The 16,732-nt window shown below is 53.7% G+C and overlaps 1 protein-coding gene across 1 annotated transcript; it reads left to right on the forward strand.

Moving 5' to 3' along the window:
- The first annotated feature begins 216 nt into the window (after window positions 1-216).
- LPIN3 (lipin 3) lies at window positions 217-13,767 on the forward strand. Its single transcript, XM_075721020.1, is given in 19 exon segments — window positions 217-429; window positions 772-867; window positions 1,685-1,920; window positions 2,145-2,252; window positions 2,682-2,802; window positions 2,973-3,402; window positions 4,266-4,365; window positions 4,483-4,652; window positions 4,741-4,834; window positions 5,055-5,124; window positions 9,929-10,041; window positions 10,509-10,563; window positions 10,836-10,958; window positions 11,205-11,353; window positions 11,513-11,599; window positions 12,737-12,889; window positions 13,199-13,318; window positions 13,403-13,504; window positions 13,623-13,767. Coding segments are annotated over 19 exon segments (2,664 nt in total). The 5' UTR covers window positions 217-237.
- The last annotated feature ends 2,965 nt before the right edge of the window (window positions 13,768-16,732 follow it).

The following is a 16,732-nucleotide window of genomic DNA, read 5'->3' on the forward strand; positions in this document are numbered from 1 at the left end:
ACTAGTGCTCTGGCTTCTGTCCTGTTTTCTGGTACTCACAGAGGTCCTGGCTGATCTCTATCAAGGTCTTTCATGTGTTTGCCTCAGTTTCCCTAGAGGCTTACCTGTGCCCATGATGGGGCTGTGTTTGCAGCTGTGAAGTGACTCTCATAGAGTAAACTCACATTGCATTTAGCTGCTGGAGCCCCTTTTCTCCGACCTGAGTCTATTCCTGTCTCTCGCTTGCAGTCTCAAGCAATGAACTACATGGGGCAGCTTGCTGAGACAGTCTTCGTCACAGTGAAGGAGCTGTACCGGGGTCTGAACCCTGCCACCCTGACAGGCTGCATCGATGTGGTCGTGGTGAGGCAGCCTGATAACTCCTTCCAGTGCTCCCCATTTCACGTGCGCTTTGGGAAGCTGGGTGTGCTGCGCTCCAAGGAGAAGGTGGTAAGTGGTGCCTGCCCTGGGACTATGCTTCCTCTCTGGTGTCTCCACACCTGGGATCTTCCATAACCCACAGGTTATGGAAGAACTTTGTTTGAGGGGAATAGGAGCCCTGCTGGAAGGGGTGCTTGCCAGTTTTTGGAGGGGATGACCCAAATGGAACCCATCCTCTTCCAGGGATGACTGTGCTTCCCAGGCAAATTGGGAGAGATCCCTTGCCTCAAAGGGTGGGTGGCTGTCAGCCCTGTGAGCAACCCCAACCCATCCCCTCCCTGGGGAAGTGCCTTCCTGTATGCTGATGGGTGAGTGGGTTCAGATGGACAGGCTGCTTCTGCCACTTTCCAGGTTGACATTGAAATCAATGGGGAGCCTGTAGACCTGCACATGAAGCTGGGTGACAATGGAGAGGCCTTCTTTGTCCAGGAGTCAGAGGAAAATGAGGTTGGTGATGAAAAGGTGCTGCTGGTCTGTGTCCTACTGTGACCACCTGGAAGTGCAGGCTTGATGCTGAAGGACCAGGTTTGGACTTCTTTTCTTCCCCAGGGTGACTCCATTATCCCCTCTGATGTTTTGTGTGTCCAGAAAGGTTCCTACTCAAATGACCTAGTAAACAGTGTGGAGAATCTGGGCAGTGGAGCACCCTAAGGGAGCATTAGACCAAATATCTGCATCCCAGACTGTCCTCCCTCCCTGGGCATGGCTGCTGGCCAGTGAGGCAGATATCTTGAAGATTGGTCTCTTGGGGGATCTTGTGACAGGGATGAGAGTGAGCCAGATGTTGTGGCAGGTTGCCCGCTCTACTGGGAAGCAGCATGAGACTAGTTGTGTGTTCCAGAAATCTTGGCAGCTCTCTCCCAGGCTGACTTGTGGTTGCTGCTAGCTTGGGCTGGGTTTGAGAGCAGGGAGAGAGCTTCAGAGTCGAATCCCATTTGCAGCCTTTGTAATTCTGGTCTCGTAGTGCCATCTCCTGCCTGTCTCTCCTTGTCCATGTTAAAGGCGTGTTTAGCTTGTGGCTGGATAACCCTGGTTTTGTTTGGTTTGGGGTTTTTTTGTGTTTGGGGTGTGGTGGTTTTTTTTTTTTTTTTTACTTGCATGTACAAAAGCTTTCCTTTTGGGCCTAGCCATGAAACCACCTCCAAGCTGATGGCTCGGTGGTGTTGGTTGTGCTGGTGGCTTATGTTGCATAGACAAGACCCATGAGCTGCCAGGCTGGAAAAGAGGGTACTGGAGCTGATGGGCTCTTCCATCCCTGTTGCAGGGCAGCATCCCCTCCTGCCTCTGCACATCCCCCATCCCCACGGAGGAGAGCCCAGAGGATGCCACTCAGCCCTTTCATGGGCAGGAGGCCTTCAGCACTGAAGCGACCCTGCACAAGAGGAGGCAATGCAGGAGGAAGCCCAGGCGGAAGGAGGTGTTGGACTCCAAGTTAGAAGGCTGTAAGGATACCAAAAGTGAGATGTCCGTGGAGGAGCCGTGCAAGCTGCCAGCCTCCAGGTGAGTGGCTTGGTCTCGGCAGTGCGATGCGATGGGTCAAGCCTGTATGTTCGCTTGATGATGCCCAGCAGTACTGAAACATGGGGATAGGGTTTTGAGTTGGACCCTGGCCTCCTATGGAGTAGAAAGCCAGTGGAAATGGTGAAGTTGGGTATTGCCAGCTTTCCAGGTGAGGAGGCTGGTGCCTATGCTGGTGCATAACTGACCTCTTTCCTCCTTTGCAGTGATTCAGTGTATTTCTCCTTCGCTGATCTCCCTCTACAAGAAACCAGGTTGTTGCAGTCCCCAGAGATGCACCATTACTCTGACGGGGAGCTGGCCTCTGTGGACAGGTAACGAGCAGAGCCAAGGCAATCTGCTCAGCTTTGAGAGCAGGGGATGTGCCTTGTGGCTGGGAAGGTGGTAAGGAAAAGGGATTTGGGGGTGTCAGGAGAGGAGGGTTTTTCTGGCCTCTGGTATGGCTGGAGGAAAGCTTGGAGCCAATGAGGGACACTTCTGGCCATGGTCACAGATGCAAGAAGCCTGCATGCACAGGGCTTTCCTGTCTCTGCTTCTGAGCTGCTTCTGGACAACCGGTGGCATAGCACTTTGCTTTCTTGGGCCTCAGCTTCCCATAGGTCTTGCTCATTTGTAAGTGGGGCAGAACTGACTCTATGGGAAACCAACCTTACAGGGTTCTTGGCCGTAAATGTTCTTGCAGTGACAGAAAAGCATGGGGCTGTAGGGTAGATGAGGTCCAACATTCCCTTCTCTTCTTGTAGCCCCACCCTGAGCCATCCACCTTCTCCCAAAAGTGATTCTGAGCTGGAGATCAGACCGCAGGAGAGTTTTACTCTAGGGGCTGAATCCCATGTGCAGTGGACCTGGGGAAAGCTCCCTCAGGTGAGTCCCTGCTCTTGCTCTTCTCTAGCATCTGGTGGGAAGGGGGTTACTGAAAGGCCTGCAGAAAGTGGAGGAGGCTGTGGCCAGGTGGCCTTAGAGAAGCTGGCCTCTTCTGCCTGATGCTTTGGGCAACTTCCAATCCTCAGACCTGTTCTTCTGCTTTCTTTGAGGTGAATAAATCAGAACGAGTTGAACCAGCCAAGTCCGCAAAGACCTTTGCTACTGCAGCAACTACTGTCTCTGTGACACCGGTCCCAGTGGATGAGGCAATCAATCTTGTTGCCACCTCTGAAGGTCTGGGAGGAGGTCCACACCCAGTGGGACATCGGGGTCTACCTTGTTCCTCCGCTGTGTCTGTTGTTAAGCCAACACCCACACCCTGGGATGAAAACGGCCTCCCCAGACTGAAGGACATCCCCAGTGTGGTGGGGGCAGAGAGCTTGTTGGAGGCCTCCTCAGCCCCACAAGAGAAACGGGAGAGAGGTGGGAGTGTTGTGCTAGAGGTTCAGCCAGATGTGGACCCCTTTGAGGGAGCTGCTGCTCTGAGGCAGGTGGGCTTGGAGGGCCCTGAGCCCCAGCTGGAAAGACAGAGGAGACGAGGTGAGTGGGTGACTGGTGCTGCTGGAAGTGGTGTTTGAGCCTGTGGATGTATCTGACTTGGATGGTAGGGGCTGGGTTGTTTATTCAGTCTAACCCATTCATGACTGCCCTGGGTATTCAAGGTGGGATGTATTTGCTTTGCCCTCTCCATGTGCTACCAGCTCCTCTGCTTTGAAGAGACATTTCTTGGGTTTCCTCCTTTCAGTGACCACCCAGATCCCCAGGAAGGCTTTTGTGCCTTATGTTTTCTGAAGTCCATCCTTGGATGTCTCTGCTTTTGCATGGTTACAAGATTTCTCAGCAGTGTAGACTATACCTTAATTTGAAGTGTCTGGCAGCACCTGGCCTGACTTGTGTCTTCATCCTGAGCATGCCAAGTCAGGTGGAAAATCACACGGAGCAAAGCATGCATATGTCTCCCTTGACAGTGTATTTAAGGACTTTCATGTTATTACCTGTCCTAACCAACTTTACTCTTCCAGCCAGCATAAACTCAGAACAAAATTGTATCCCTGAAGAAGAGACGCTTGGGATTCCTCACTGTACAAAAAGGGAGATCACAAATTGTTATCTTGCATGGTGCTAACTTCAAACGGCACCTTTGTATTGTCATAGCAGCACATAGGCAGGACCCTGGCCTGTCCTTTGTGTCCTCTTGGCAAGTGGTCTTATGCCAGTGCAGGTGTCTTGAGGCACTTCTGTTGCTGTTGATTTAAGGCAGCTTTTCAAGTAGGAAAAGAGATGCCCTCTTTATATGATATATGAATATGATAGAGGTATATGCTGTTAGCTTTCTCAATAGATGCTGAGATGGTTGGAAAGGTAATTCAGCTAAGCTCTCTCCCTTCTGTCTGTGCATTGAGGATCCATCAAAAGAAGTCCTCACTTGGGTCCCAGTGATGTTTACCTGGAAGACCTCTCCAATCTGGGTGAGGAGCAGGTGGCTCTCTCTTTCCCCAGGATGTATGGGTTGCCCCAGCTGGCCAAGCTCAGACCTTCCTGAGCAATTCCCTTACAGCAAAGGACGGAGGTATGTCTAAAGCTATTGCCTGATGTTGCCCCCGTTTCTTTTGCTGGTAGTGACACAGAGCAGAGTTCAAAGCCTGTAACAGACCCCAGCAACCCTCTGTGTGTCCAGCTGCCATCTGACTTGCCCCCTGACAGCCCCATGGACTCCGACTCTGATTTGATGCCTGCAATTGCTCTGTCGCTGTGCGGAGGCCTGGGGGGCAGCAGGCAGATCTCTTGCGGTAGGTGGGAGGGGAGGGGAGGGGGAATCTGCTGTCCTGAAATCCATTATATACACCCAGTGGCATGACACAGCCTCTGTCCCACCAGAGAAGTTTATGGAGCACATAGTCTCCTACCAGCAGTTTGCTGAGAATCCCGGACTTATGGATGACCCGAACCTGGTGATACTGATCAACAAGAAGTGAGTGGCCTGCTCTTCCTGCTGCTTCATCCCAAGATGACCAGTGTGGCCCCTTTGTCCCTACAGAAACACTCCTGTAGGAGTGTGACTCCATCCCAGACAATGATTATATCGCAGTAGTTGTGGGAGGGGACCTACTGGCCATGCTTGCAGGATGGTGATCTGGAAACAGCCCTAGCTCCAGGAGTGGTGATGTTCCCATCCCTCTTGCTTCTTCCAGGTATTACAACTGGGCAGTGGCTGCTCCCATGGTCCTGTCCCTGCAGGCTTTCCAGAGGAACATGCCTGAGGTCAGTAGCACTTACTGGCCATGCTTCTCAGGAGGGCGTGGCGCGTCAGTTCGCGTGGTCAGGGCGCGCGGGGAAGGCTGAGTGTCCCCCCCTCCAAGTTCCAAAGGGGAACCCAGGCAGTGGTCACCGTCCTCCCAGGAGAACACCTGGCAGCCATGGTCACCACCCGCCCGAAAGCCGCCGCCAAAAGGAATGCGGCGACCCAGACGGAGCTCCCGCACAGACACGCGGCCGTCCAGGTCACTGGCTGCAGGGAGTGCCTGGGCCTGTCGCTTGTGCCAGACGGCAGCGGGGACGGCAAATGTCTTCGGTGTGAGCAGGTGGATGATCTGCTCAGCCTGGTGGCAGAGCTGAAGGAGGAGGTGGAAAGGCTGAGGAGCATCAGGGAGTGCGAGCAGGAGATAGACTGGTGGAGCCGCACCCTGCCGTCCCTGGGGCCAGGGCAGCAGGCGGAGGCCCCACAAGGAGCGGAGGATCCCCTGCCCTCTTGCCGGCAAGCAGAAGGAGGGGATCCAGGAGACGGGGGGGAATGGAAACAGGTCCCTGCCCGGGGAGGCAGGCGAATCCCCTCCCGGCCTCCCTCACCTCCCCAGCTGCCCCTACACAACAGATACGGGGCTCTGGAGGTTGAGGGCCAGGCAAGCGGGGAGGGAGGTGAAGGGGAAGGTCCAGCCAGGGGGTTGCCGAGGGTCAGTCAGTCACCCCCACGGATTACGACTGCCCCTGTTAAGAAAAAAAGGAGGGTGATTGTGGTGGGGGATTCCCTCCTGCGGGGAACTGAGGGCCCGATCTGCCGCCCGGACCCATCCCACAGGGAAGTCTGCTGCCTCCCTGGGGCCCGGGTTAGGGACATTACGAGGAAACTGCCTGACCTCGTGAGGCCCTCCGATTATTACCCACTGCTGGTTATACAGGTGGGCAGTGACGAGATTGCAGAGAGAAGTCCTAGGCCAATGAAGAGGGACTTCAGGGCACTGGGGCGATTGCTCGCAGGATCGGGAGCACAGGTTGTGTTTTCCTCTATCCCGTCAGTGGCAGCAAGGAACACTGAAAGGAATGGGAAAACTCACCTGATTAACAGGTGGCTCAGAGGCTGGTGCCATCGGTGGAATTTTGGGTTCTTCGATCACAGGGAGGTCTACACGGCACCGGGCCTGCTGGCGGCTGATGGAGATCGGCTGTCTCCAAGGGGGAAAAGGATTCTCGCCCAAGAGTTGGCGGGACTCATTGAGAGGGCTTTAAACTAGGTTTGAAGGGGGAAGGGGATATAAACGGGCCCGCTAGTAAGGAGCCCAGGGGCGGCATGGCAACATTGGGGGCAAAATCGACAGCCCAGCTTAAGTGCATGTACAGCAATGCACGTAGCATGGGCAACAAACAGGAGGAGCTGGAGGCCCTTGTGCAGCAGGATGGCTATGACATAGTCGCCATCACGGAAACGTGGTGGGACGACTCTCATGACTGGAGTGCTGCACTGGAGGGCTATAAGCTCTTCAGAAGGGATAGGCAGGGTAGGAAAGGCGGTGGGGTGGCTCTGTATGTTAGGGAGTGTTTCGACTGCATAGAGCTTGACAGTGGTGATGACAAGGTGGAATGCTTATGGGTAAGGATGAGGGGGAAGGCTGGAAAGGCGGATGTCCTGTTGGGAGTCTGCTATAGACCACCCAACCAGGAGGTAGAGGTAGATGAGGCATTCTATAAGCGGCTGGCAGAAGTGTCGCAATCGCTAGCCCTTGTTCTCATGGGGGACTTCAACTTGCCAGACATCTGCTGGAAATACCACACAGCAGAGAGGCAGCAGTCTTGGAAGTTCCTAGAGCATGTGGGGGATAACTTTCTAATGCAGCTGGTAAGCGAGCCTACCAGGGGAGGTGCCCCGCTTGACCTGCTGTTTACCAACAGAGAAGGGCTTGTGGGAAATGTCGAGGTCGGAGGCCGTCTCGGGCTTAGCGACCACGACATGATAAAGTTCTCAATTTTGGGTGATGCTAAGCGGAGGGGCACCAAAACTATTACCATGGACTTCCGGAGGGCAGACTTTGCCCTCTTCAGGACCCTGGTTGGGAAAGTCCCTTGGGAGGCGGTCCTGAAGGGCAAAGGGGTCCAGGAAGGCTGGGCCCTCTTCAAGAAGGAAGTCTTAAGGGCGCAGGAGCGGGCTGTCCCCGTGTGTCGTAAGACCAACCGGAGGGGAAATCGACCGGCCTGGCTGAATAGGGAGCTTTTGCGGGGACTCAGGGAAAAAAGGAGAGTCTACCGCCTTTGGCAGAAGGGGCGGGCAGCTCAGGAGGAGTACAGGGATCTTGTTAGGTCCTGCAGGGAGGAAATTAGAAAGGCAAAAGCCCAGCTAGAACTCAATCTGGCCAGTGCTGTAAAAGACAATAAAAAATGCTTTTATAAGTACATCAGCAATAAAAGGAGAGCCAAGGAGGATCTCCATTCTTTGCTGGATGTGGGGGGGAACATTGTCACCGAGGACAAGGAAAAGGCTGAAGTACTTAACGCCTTCTTTGCCTCTGTGTTCAACAGCCAGACCAGTCATCCCCAGGGTACTCAGGCCCTTGAGCAAGAGGATAGGGATAGGGACCAGAATGGAGCCCTCATAGTCCAGGAGGAAGCAGTTAATGACCTGCTATGCCACCTGGACGCTCACAAGTCTATGGGGCCGGATGGGATCCACCCAAGAGTACTGAGGGAGCTGGCAGAGGAGCTTGCCAAGCCACTTTCCATCATCTATCAACAGTCCTGGTTAACAGGGGAGGTCCCTGATGACTGGAGGCTTGCCAATGTGACGCCCATCTACAAGAAGGGCCGGAAGGAGGACCCGGGGAACTACAGGCCTGTCAGCCTGACCTCGGTGCCGGGGAAGATTATGGAGAGGTTCATCTTGAGCGAACTCCACAGGCAAGTACAGGTCAACCAGGGGATCAGGCCCAGCCAGCATGGGTTCACAAAAGGCAGGTCCTGCTTGACCAACCTGATCTCCTTCTATGACCTGGTGACCCGCCTGGTAGATGATGGAAAGGCTGTGGATGTCATCTACCTCGACTTTAGCAAAGCTTTTGACACCGTCTCGCATAATATCCTCCTTGGGAAGCTGGCAGCTCACGGCTTAGACAGGCATACTCTTCGCTGGGTAAAGAACTGGTTGGGTGGCCGAGCCCAGAGAGTAGTGATAAATGGTGTTAAGTCCAGTTGGCGGCCGGTCACGAGCGGTGTTCCCCAGGGCTCTGTTTTAGGGCCAGTCTTGTTCAATATCTTTATCAATGATCTGGATGAGGGGATCGAGTGCACCCTCAGTAAGTTTGCAGACGACACCAAATTGGGTGGGAGTGTCGATCTGCTCGAGGGTAGGATGGCCCTGCAGAGGGACCTGGACAGACTGGATCGATGGGCCGTGGCCAATTGTATGAGGTTCAACAAGGCCAAGTGCCGGGTCCTGCACTTCGGTCACAACAACCCCATGCAATGCTACAGGCTTGGGGAGGAGTGGCTGGAAAGCTGCCTGGCTGAAAAGGACCTGGGGGTGTTAGTAGATAGCCGGCTGAACATGAGCCAGCAGTGTGCCCAGGTGGCCAAGAAGGCCAACAGCATCCTGGCTTGTATCAGGAATGCTGTGGCCAGCAGGAGCAGGGAGGTGATTGTCCCCCTGTACTCGGCGCTGGTGAGGCCGCACCTGGAATACTGTGTCCAGTTTTGGGCCCCTCACTACAAGAAAGACATTGAGGTGCTGGAGCATGTCCAGAGAAGGGCAACGAAGCTGGTGAAGGGTCTGGAGAACAAGTCTTATGAGGAGCGGCTGAGGGAACTGGGGTTGTTTAGCCTGGAAAAGAGGAGGCTGAGGGGAGACCTTATCGCTCTCTACAACTACCTGAAAGGAGGTTGTAGTGAGGTGGGTGTTGGTCTCTTCTCCCCAGTAGCTAGCGATAGGACAAGAGGAAATGGGCTTAAGCTGCGCCAGGGGAGGTTTAGACTGGAAATTAGGAAAAATTTCTTTACGGAAAGGGTGGTCAGGCATTGGAACAGGCTGCCCAGAGAGGTGGTGGAGTCACCATCCCTGGAGGCGTTTAAAAAACGGGTAGATGTGGCACTTCGGGATATGGTTTAGTCTGGTCTACCCTTGATTAGTCTAGAGTGGGCTTGGTAGTGTAGGTTAATGGTTGGACTGGATGATCTTAAAGGTCTTTTCCAACCTAGATGATTCTATGATTCTATGATTCTATGATTCAGTAGGGCTTGAAGAGTGTGGTGGGGCTGCAAGAGGCCAAGCTGCCCATCTGGGGCTTTGCAGGCAGTCTGGGGCAGAGATGAATGTCACTCTAGCCTACAAACCCTGAGGTCTGTCCTTTTCCCCAGAGGGACCTCAGGGTGGCTTTTAGATACCTGGGTGCCACTTGCGCCTGGAAAGCAGAGATTTCCTTGTCAAAAATACCCTATTCTGATGGTTGTATCTCTGCAAGGCTGGCCAGAGCCAGGGGCCCTGGCAGTCTGGAGGATTTGGGACTGCATGAGCTGACTCCAGGGCTCTGTAGACCTGGGTGGGGTTGTATGGAATAAGGCATCCAGGTGTTGGGGGTTTTTTGTGGGGTTTTTTTTGTTTGTTTTGTTTTCAAGCTGCGTGAAGGAAACAAGTCACTGTACCCTTCACCCCCAAACCATCTCAGCTCACAGTGTGGCAGGAGTCATACATTCTGTGAATAATTTTGCAAAGGAAACCCTGCCTGGACAAGGGTCTCTTTAGCCTGTTGGCAGCTGAGCCTCCCTGGGCTGAGGACTGACTTCATCCTGTGTTCTGCCATGCTCACAGAGCACCATGAACAAACTGGTGAAGGAGAAGATGCCCAAGAAAGGCAGCAGGTGGTGGTTCTCCTGGAGGAGGAAAGAATTTCCAGCAGAAGAGGTGTGTTTGCAGCAGTGGTTGTGACAACTGTGTCGTCAGGGGACAGGCATTAGTCTGGTGGCTGGCAGGGGTGGGAGTAGGAGAGCAGCAGGGTGCTGGGGATGGCCTGAGTACGAGGGCAGCCAGAGCAACCTGTTGGCAAGATGACTTCTGAAGGTTGCTGCTGTTCCCTCAGGTCTGTTAGTGCCTGAGCATTAGTGCCCGTTAATGTGGTAACATGGGCCTTGTAATAGTGAAACCTCTTGCCACGTGCCCCTCATGCCACAGCCCAGGCACCATGTGTGCTTGCTGGTCTCCCTGCCCTCCCACAGCACTGCATTGTGGTTCCTCTTCCATGGGGCAGTGTCCTCATGAAGGCAGGGGGATGCATCACCACCTCTTTTCCAGTATCACTGCTCCAAGTGGCAGTAAAGCAAAGCAGCCTCCGCTCCTGCCCTTGGTACTGAGGTGCTAATGACACCATTCTCTGCCTGCAGCAGCAGTCAAGGCCAGGGAAAGCCAACATGGGGACACTGCAGCCTGACTCTGCTCTGCAGAGGTGAGTGCCTCCCTCCCAGGTTGCCTTTAGGAGTCTGTGCATGCTCCTCATCTCTTCTTCTAAATGACCAGTTATTCCCAAGTCTACCTAATTTATGAGGGCAGAAAGTTCTTTTAAGGCTCTGGCTGACCTCAGTCCAGCCAAGCTCCTCTGTGGCTGCTTCCTGGTGGGTGGGTTGTCCTGGGTCCTCTCCAGATCTCTCCTGACCCTCATGGGGAAAGCTGTGGTCTGCAGAGTAAAGTCAACATGCTCTTCCCTTTTCTGTATAGGCAGGAGGAAGAAGGGTCATCCAGTGATGATGAGTCCCTGCACCCCAGGGACATGTTAACAATGGATGCCTCTGCACAGAAATCTCTGCCAACCTACAAGAAATCCCTGTGGCTCTCCTCCGAACAAATTGTATGTACTTTACTCCTCCTCCTTCACTGCCTGCTTGTGTGTGTAGGTATGAGACAACCCTTAAACAGGGATTTCTCTACTCCTGACCTCATGTTTTTATAGGGCATCCAAGTATTTTGCCCTGGGTGGCCACCCTCTAGAGGCCTGGGGTCTCTGGTCTGGCCAAGTGGCAGTCTGGCCTCTGGCAAGCCTTGGACTGGTGTGAATTGGTGCTGGTATACCACTTTTGTTCTCCCTCTGCCACAGGGAAGGCTGAATCTGCAGGATGGCCCCAATGAGGTGGCATTCAGTGTGACTACTCAGTACCAGGGCACGTGCCACTGTGAGGCCACCATCTACCTGTGGAACTGGGATGACAAGGTGGTGATCTCAGACATCGATGGCACCATCACCAAGTAAAGGGCCTTTCTGCCACCCCATATCCCTGCTCCCCTCTGTTTAGGGAAAGTGTCCTTTCAAGGCTTGTGTAAGCAGCCAGGAGGGACCACAAACCCCATCGTCTTCCACATACACACCAGGTTGGATCATCCTAACTTTATCTCCTTTCCTTCTAGGTCCGATGCTCTTGGGCACATCTTGCCACATCTGGGAAAAGATTGGACTCATCATGGGATTGTGAAGCTCTTCCACAAAATCCACCTGTAGGTATTGGATCAACTGAGGCCTAGGGGAAGTGAGAGGATGATGGAGGAGAGGCTGAGTGGGAGCCAGAGTCAGGGCTCCTTACTCACTGATGCTGGCGAAAATAGCTTAATTTACTGCTGTCAGTGATCATTGATGCTTGCTGTGCTGTCTGGATGCTGTTGGGGGGTGAAAGCAGGGGGCTTCCCCTGGGTGCTGGGAGCAGATGCTTGCATTGCCCTCCCTGGGAGGAGTGTGTGTTGGTGGAGGCTTTGCTGGGGAGATGTAGCTGAGCACTGAAGGAGATGAGATTGCACAAAATCACACTTGAGAGGCCACAGGTACAGCTGAATACCTTTGGGTCACTGTGCAGCAGTGGCACAGGGATCCAGCCAGCACTCCCAGCCCTGTAGATCGGTGCCAGTTGCCTCTCTGGGCACCCAGCTACCACTTCCCATCGCCTCGGAGGACCGACCGGGCCCGAGGCATGATGCTGTCCCCGCACCCGGCAGAGGCTGGCAGTGGGTCCTTACCGAGCCCAGCCTTCAGCTCCGTCCCTGGCACCTGTGGCCACTAAGAGGCACTGTGGGCCCGCGGATGGTTCGTCTTGGCCTCAGGGGCGGGACACGGGGCTCCTGCTCCCCGGGGCGCTGGGGGGCTGTGGGCGCGTTGCTGGGGGGCTGGGGTTGCCCTGGCTGCCACCGCCGATCCCCCAAGAGCGCCATACCCCCTCTGCCCGAGGTGCCCATCTAGCTCTGTTGGCTGCTTGAGGGTCTGCAGGGCCTGTGTCCAACTCCCCTCAAGCTGCACGCAGCCTGGTGTGATAAAGGTGCTGGCCTGGGGGTCCTGTCTGGGTGCACGGGTACCAAGCAGCAAAGGGCACATTGCAGCAGGGATGGGCATGTGGCTGCTGGGAAGGGCCTGGAGGGTGGTACAGTGTCCCCCTTCAGTGCCGCTCCCTGGCAGCGAGGCAGATGGGGATTGGTTTTAGCCTGGGTCCCTGGGCAAGTGAGTCATGTTGTTTGTGAAGCCACCTTGCTTGCTGAAGGAGTGAACAGGTTTGGTCTTAGACCAGGTACTCAGCCTCCTCCTCTTTGGAGGAGCAGGAGGATGCCTTGTCCAGGGCATAGCTCCGGGGTTCCCTGTGTCCTCTCTAGGAACGGCTACAAGTTCCTCTACTGCTCAGCCAGAGCGATCGGTAAGGCACACATCACCAAAGGCTACCTCAAATGGGTCAATGAGCAAGGCTGTGCCCTCCCCAAGGGCCCCATCCTGCTTGCCCCCAGCAGCCTCTTCTCTGCCTTACACAGGTACTGTGTCCTCTCCTTCTCCCTAGCCCTGCACCTCCTATGTCCCTGGGGACAGCACCCTCCTTCCCCAGCTTGACACTGAGGGATGTCACAGCCTTAAACTGCTTCTGACCTCCTTGGTGCAGGATGCCTTTTATGGGAGGCAGCAGAGGAACTGCCTGCCCTCCCTGGAGCTTCATGGTGAAGCTCCTGATGCACAAAACCTCTCTTCAAATCACTTCTTCGAGTCCTGGACAGCCTGGCTCCCCACAGCCCTGGCCAGCTGATGCCACTCTGACCTCTGCTCTGCGCATGTGTCTTGTGCTGCAGGGAGGTGATTGAGAAGAAGCCAGAGGTGTTCAAGATTGCATGCTTGATGGACATCCAAAAACTGTTTGCCATGAAGCTGCCCTTCTATGCAGCCTTTGGGAACAGAGCCAATGTGAGTGGGTCTCCTGGGAAGGAGGGAGGGCTCAGGCTGAAGTGAGGGTGCCTTCCTACAGCTCTCATGCCTTGCTGGCCTTCCTTGGGCAGGATGTCTGCTTACAAGCAAGTGGGCCTGCCGGAGAGCCGCATATTCACAGTCAACCCCAAAGGAGAGCTGATCCAGGAGTTCACAAAAAACCACAAGTCAACGTAAGTGACCTGCTTGTTCCTCAGCATCTTTGTGTTAGCCTGGGTTTAACCCAGAGAAGCATCTCGTGGGGTAGGAAAGCAAAATAACCCTAATGCAACTTCTTTCTTACCCCCATAGGTATGAGCGGCTGTCGGAGCTGGTGGATCTGATCTTCCCTCCCCCGAGACAAAGTGGGAGTGTTGCTCTGGTGTGTCCAGAGTACAGCCACTTTGCCTACTGGAGACCTCCACTGCCCGCTGTTGACTTGGATGCCTTCTCCTGACTCCGTTACCTGTGGAGACCTGACCTAGGGTTCTCCTGTGCATCTTCTGCCACGACTGGATGCTGCAGATGCATCTCCTCCCCCCTGTTTGCTGCTCAGGCATTTTGCACTTCTAATACGGGTCATGTTCTGCACTAGAAACATCCCTTCTTGGGGGCCAACAGGGGGTAAGAGGGAGCTCTGACTCTACAAAAACTTCATTTGTTAAACGGAAATTCCTATAAGCTGGGTCTTTTCTTAATGTTCTTAACACCTTTAAAGCCTGGCTTTTTTTAAAGGTGGTGGTGGGTCACTGTCTTATTTATTAGTGAGTCTCTGGCATAGCTATTGCTACCTCCAGTATGACCAGTGTTCCCTGTAGTTTGGTAGCCGATGGAGTGAAGAAGTCCTGTGGTTTAACAACTTGTTAAGGTGGATGGAAGCTGTTGGGATTTTGAGTGCTCTTCACTAATAGCAATAATCAATAAATAGTGCCTTAATCCAGGCTGCCTCGTCTGCTGTAGCTGTGTGTGTGGAAATGGGAGCCAGGGTCTGTGTCCTTGTAGAAAAGTGGTTGGGTTTATTCTGCTGAAGTGTCCTGCCAAGGGGGTCTTGGTGGAGATGAGGGCAGGACCTGCAGCTTCCTGGGCCTGTGGAGCAGCTGCACTAAAAAAGGTCTCTTAAAATTAAATTTTATTTTTCATCTATTATCTTCAGGTAATGCTGCAAAACTGACTTAATACAGGAAGTAAACCCTGGCTTTATGTGTGTGTGGATGGGGGCGAATCCTCCCCTGTGACAGCAGCCTGCCACAATCTTGTGCCAGGGCAGGAGCTTATTCCTGTGCCCCTGTATTGGAGTGTTCAAGGAAAGCTCAGCTGTCCTAAAGCAGGGTTGGGTTGGGGCTCAACCAGCCTGTCCCCATGCTGCATGGGGGACTTATCTGAAACCTGGTTGCCAGCATTGCTGTGTGTTCAGCCAGCCTGGTGCCCCTGCTCTGGAAGCTCTCGGCTGTAACTACATAAAAAGAAAACAAGCAGGAGCACTGCTGGGCTCCTTCCTCCAGTCTGGCATCCAGCTTCACACTGTGTGTGAGTGTAAATCATCCCCTTCTAGTCTGCCTGCTCCCTCTTCTCTAAATAGCCTCCATGCTCTAACTCTAGCTCCATCTCTTAACCTAATCCTGGTGTTATGCTGCTTTTCTTAAAGCCACACAAGTAATTTTGATCCTAGAAACCTCAGCAAGAAATACTTTATTTTTTTTCCTTTCCAGTACAAATACTTTTTCAGCTTTTAAAATCTGAACAAATGTATGAGGTTTTAAAAACAGTAAAACACAGCCTTTTAACAAGATCAGTTATCAACTGCCTCAGAAAGCTGCCTGGGCAAGGACAACTGCATGGGCAGCATCTCCTTCCCTCTCTGCAAGCAAAAAAAAAAAAAAAAAAAAATGCCCTATTTTACACAAAGTTCCTTTCACTCTTTTAAATGTGAATAGCTGAGAACTCAAATACAAACTGTCTGTAGCTTCAAGTGAATTCAAGTGACTAGTCAGGAAGAGTCCAAACATAGCACCATTTTCTGGAAGGTCAGGCTTCTTCCTTGTCCTAGTTTTGTTATGGCCAGTCCTGGCTTCCCTTGTGCTTGAGGAAGCTGTTGCTGTTCAGCTGCTCTCTAACCCAGCCCTGGCCTGGGGAGGGGTGAGCCTGGCCCTTGGCTTAATTTACTCTTTGGTTGCTGCAGCCCTTTTTCTCCCTGTTGTGAGAGGATGGGGAAGGGGCTTGGGTGGATGCTCTTGTGCAGCGAGGGCTCCCCTGGCCCATCACAAAGTACTGAGGGCTGGCTTGAGACTCCTTCCATGAACTGGGGGGAGAAAAAATTGGTTTTGTTGTCCAAGAGCAGTTTTTGCAGGATGCTTGAAGGCAGCTGGAGGTTGCTCCTCAGCTGGAGAAGTGTCTCAGCAGCTGCAGTGTAGATCCAAATCAGCAAAGCCCAGAGCACCAAGAGTGGATTCTGGTGCTGTGACCATCCAGCACCCTGCAAGCCAGCGGGGCTAAGCAAGTGGCGGGAGGCCAGGTCCCCTCTCCCTGCTCATACAGCTGATGGCCCATGCTCCTCTGGCAGGGGAAAGAGCTTTTACTGCATCAGGGTAACATGACACAGCCAACTGGACTCGGTGATCCCTGTGGTCCTCCCCAACCTGGAAGCATTTATTTCAGGGAGTTCATCCAGTTTTTATGGAGGAGAAAAGCTGCCCAGATGCATCTCTGATGGGAGTTCCTGCTGCTTTGTGCTGGTCAGAGCACAGAGCTGTTCCTTTGCAGGGCAGGGGGAAGTGGAGGGGAATGGTGGGGCAGAAGAGGAGGGATGACCTGGTGAGGGTGATGGGTACCAGGTGGGAGCTGGAGGCTAGCTGGTGTGGAAGGGTCCATGAGCTGCAATGCTGAGCTGATAGAAAAATACGTTCCTCTGCTATAAAGTGCCAGAGCTGGTCAGATGGAGGGTCTTTAATTTCCTCTTCATCGTTTCTGATAATTAAGTCCCTGTTGGCTGAGCAGTGGAGGACGCCCATGCTGTGCTGCCCAGGAGACACAGGTTTTGTGTGCAACAGCCGCACAGTCCAGGCACCTGCTCCATAGGGCAAGGCTGGAGTTGCTCAGCAACATGTACAACCTTTTCCAGCCTACGTGTTCATGGGAAACCAGAGTGACCTTCAGTAAATCACTTCAGTTTTTCATTCCCAGGCTGAGCTGAGGAGAGGTCTCGAGAGGTCTTCTCAAAAGTGCCCTGCCTCTATCCTCCCTGGGGCTCCATGTCGGTGCAGGTCCTGGGACTGCTGGCATCCCAGTGGGCTCAGAGGAATGTGAGGAGGACGCAGGCTCCTGCTCCTGTGCTGCCAGACAGGGAAAGCCTCATGCTCATACCCTGGAGCAGCTGTAGTTCTCCTGCCCCGGGAAGAGATGAGGGAAACCATGTTCACAGTTTA

Source organism: Pelecanus crispus, chromosome 14 (genome assembly GCF_030463565.1).
Source record: "Pelecanus crispus isolate bPelCri1 chromosome 14, bPelCri1.pri, whole genome shotgun sequence".
NCBI lineage: Eukaryota > Metazoa > Chordata > Aves > Pelecaniformes > Pelecanidae > Pelecanus > Pelecanus crispus.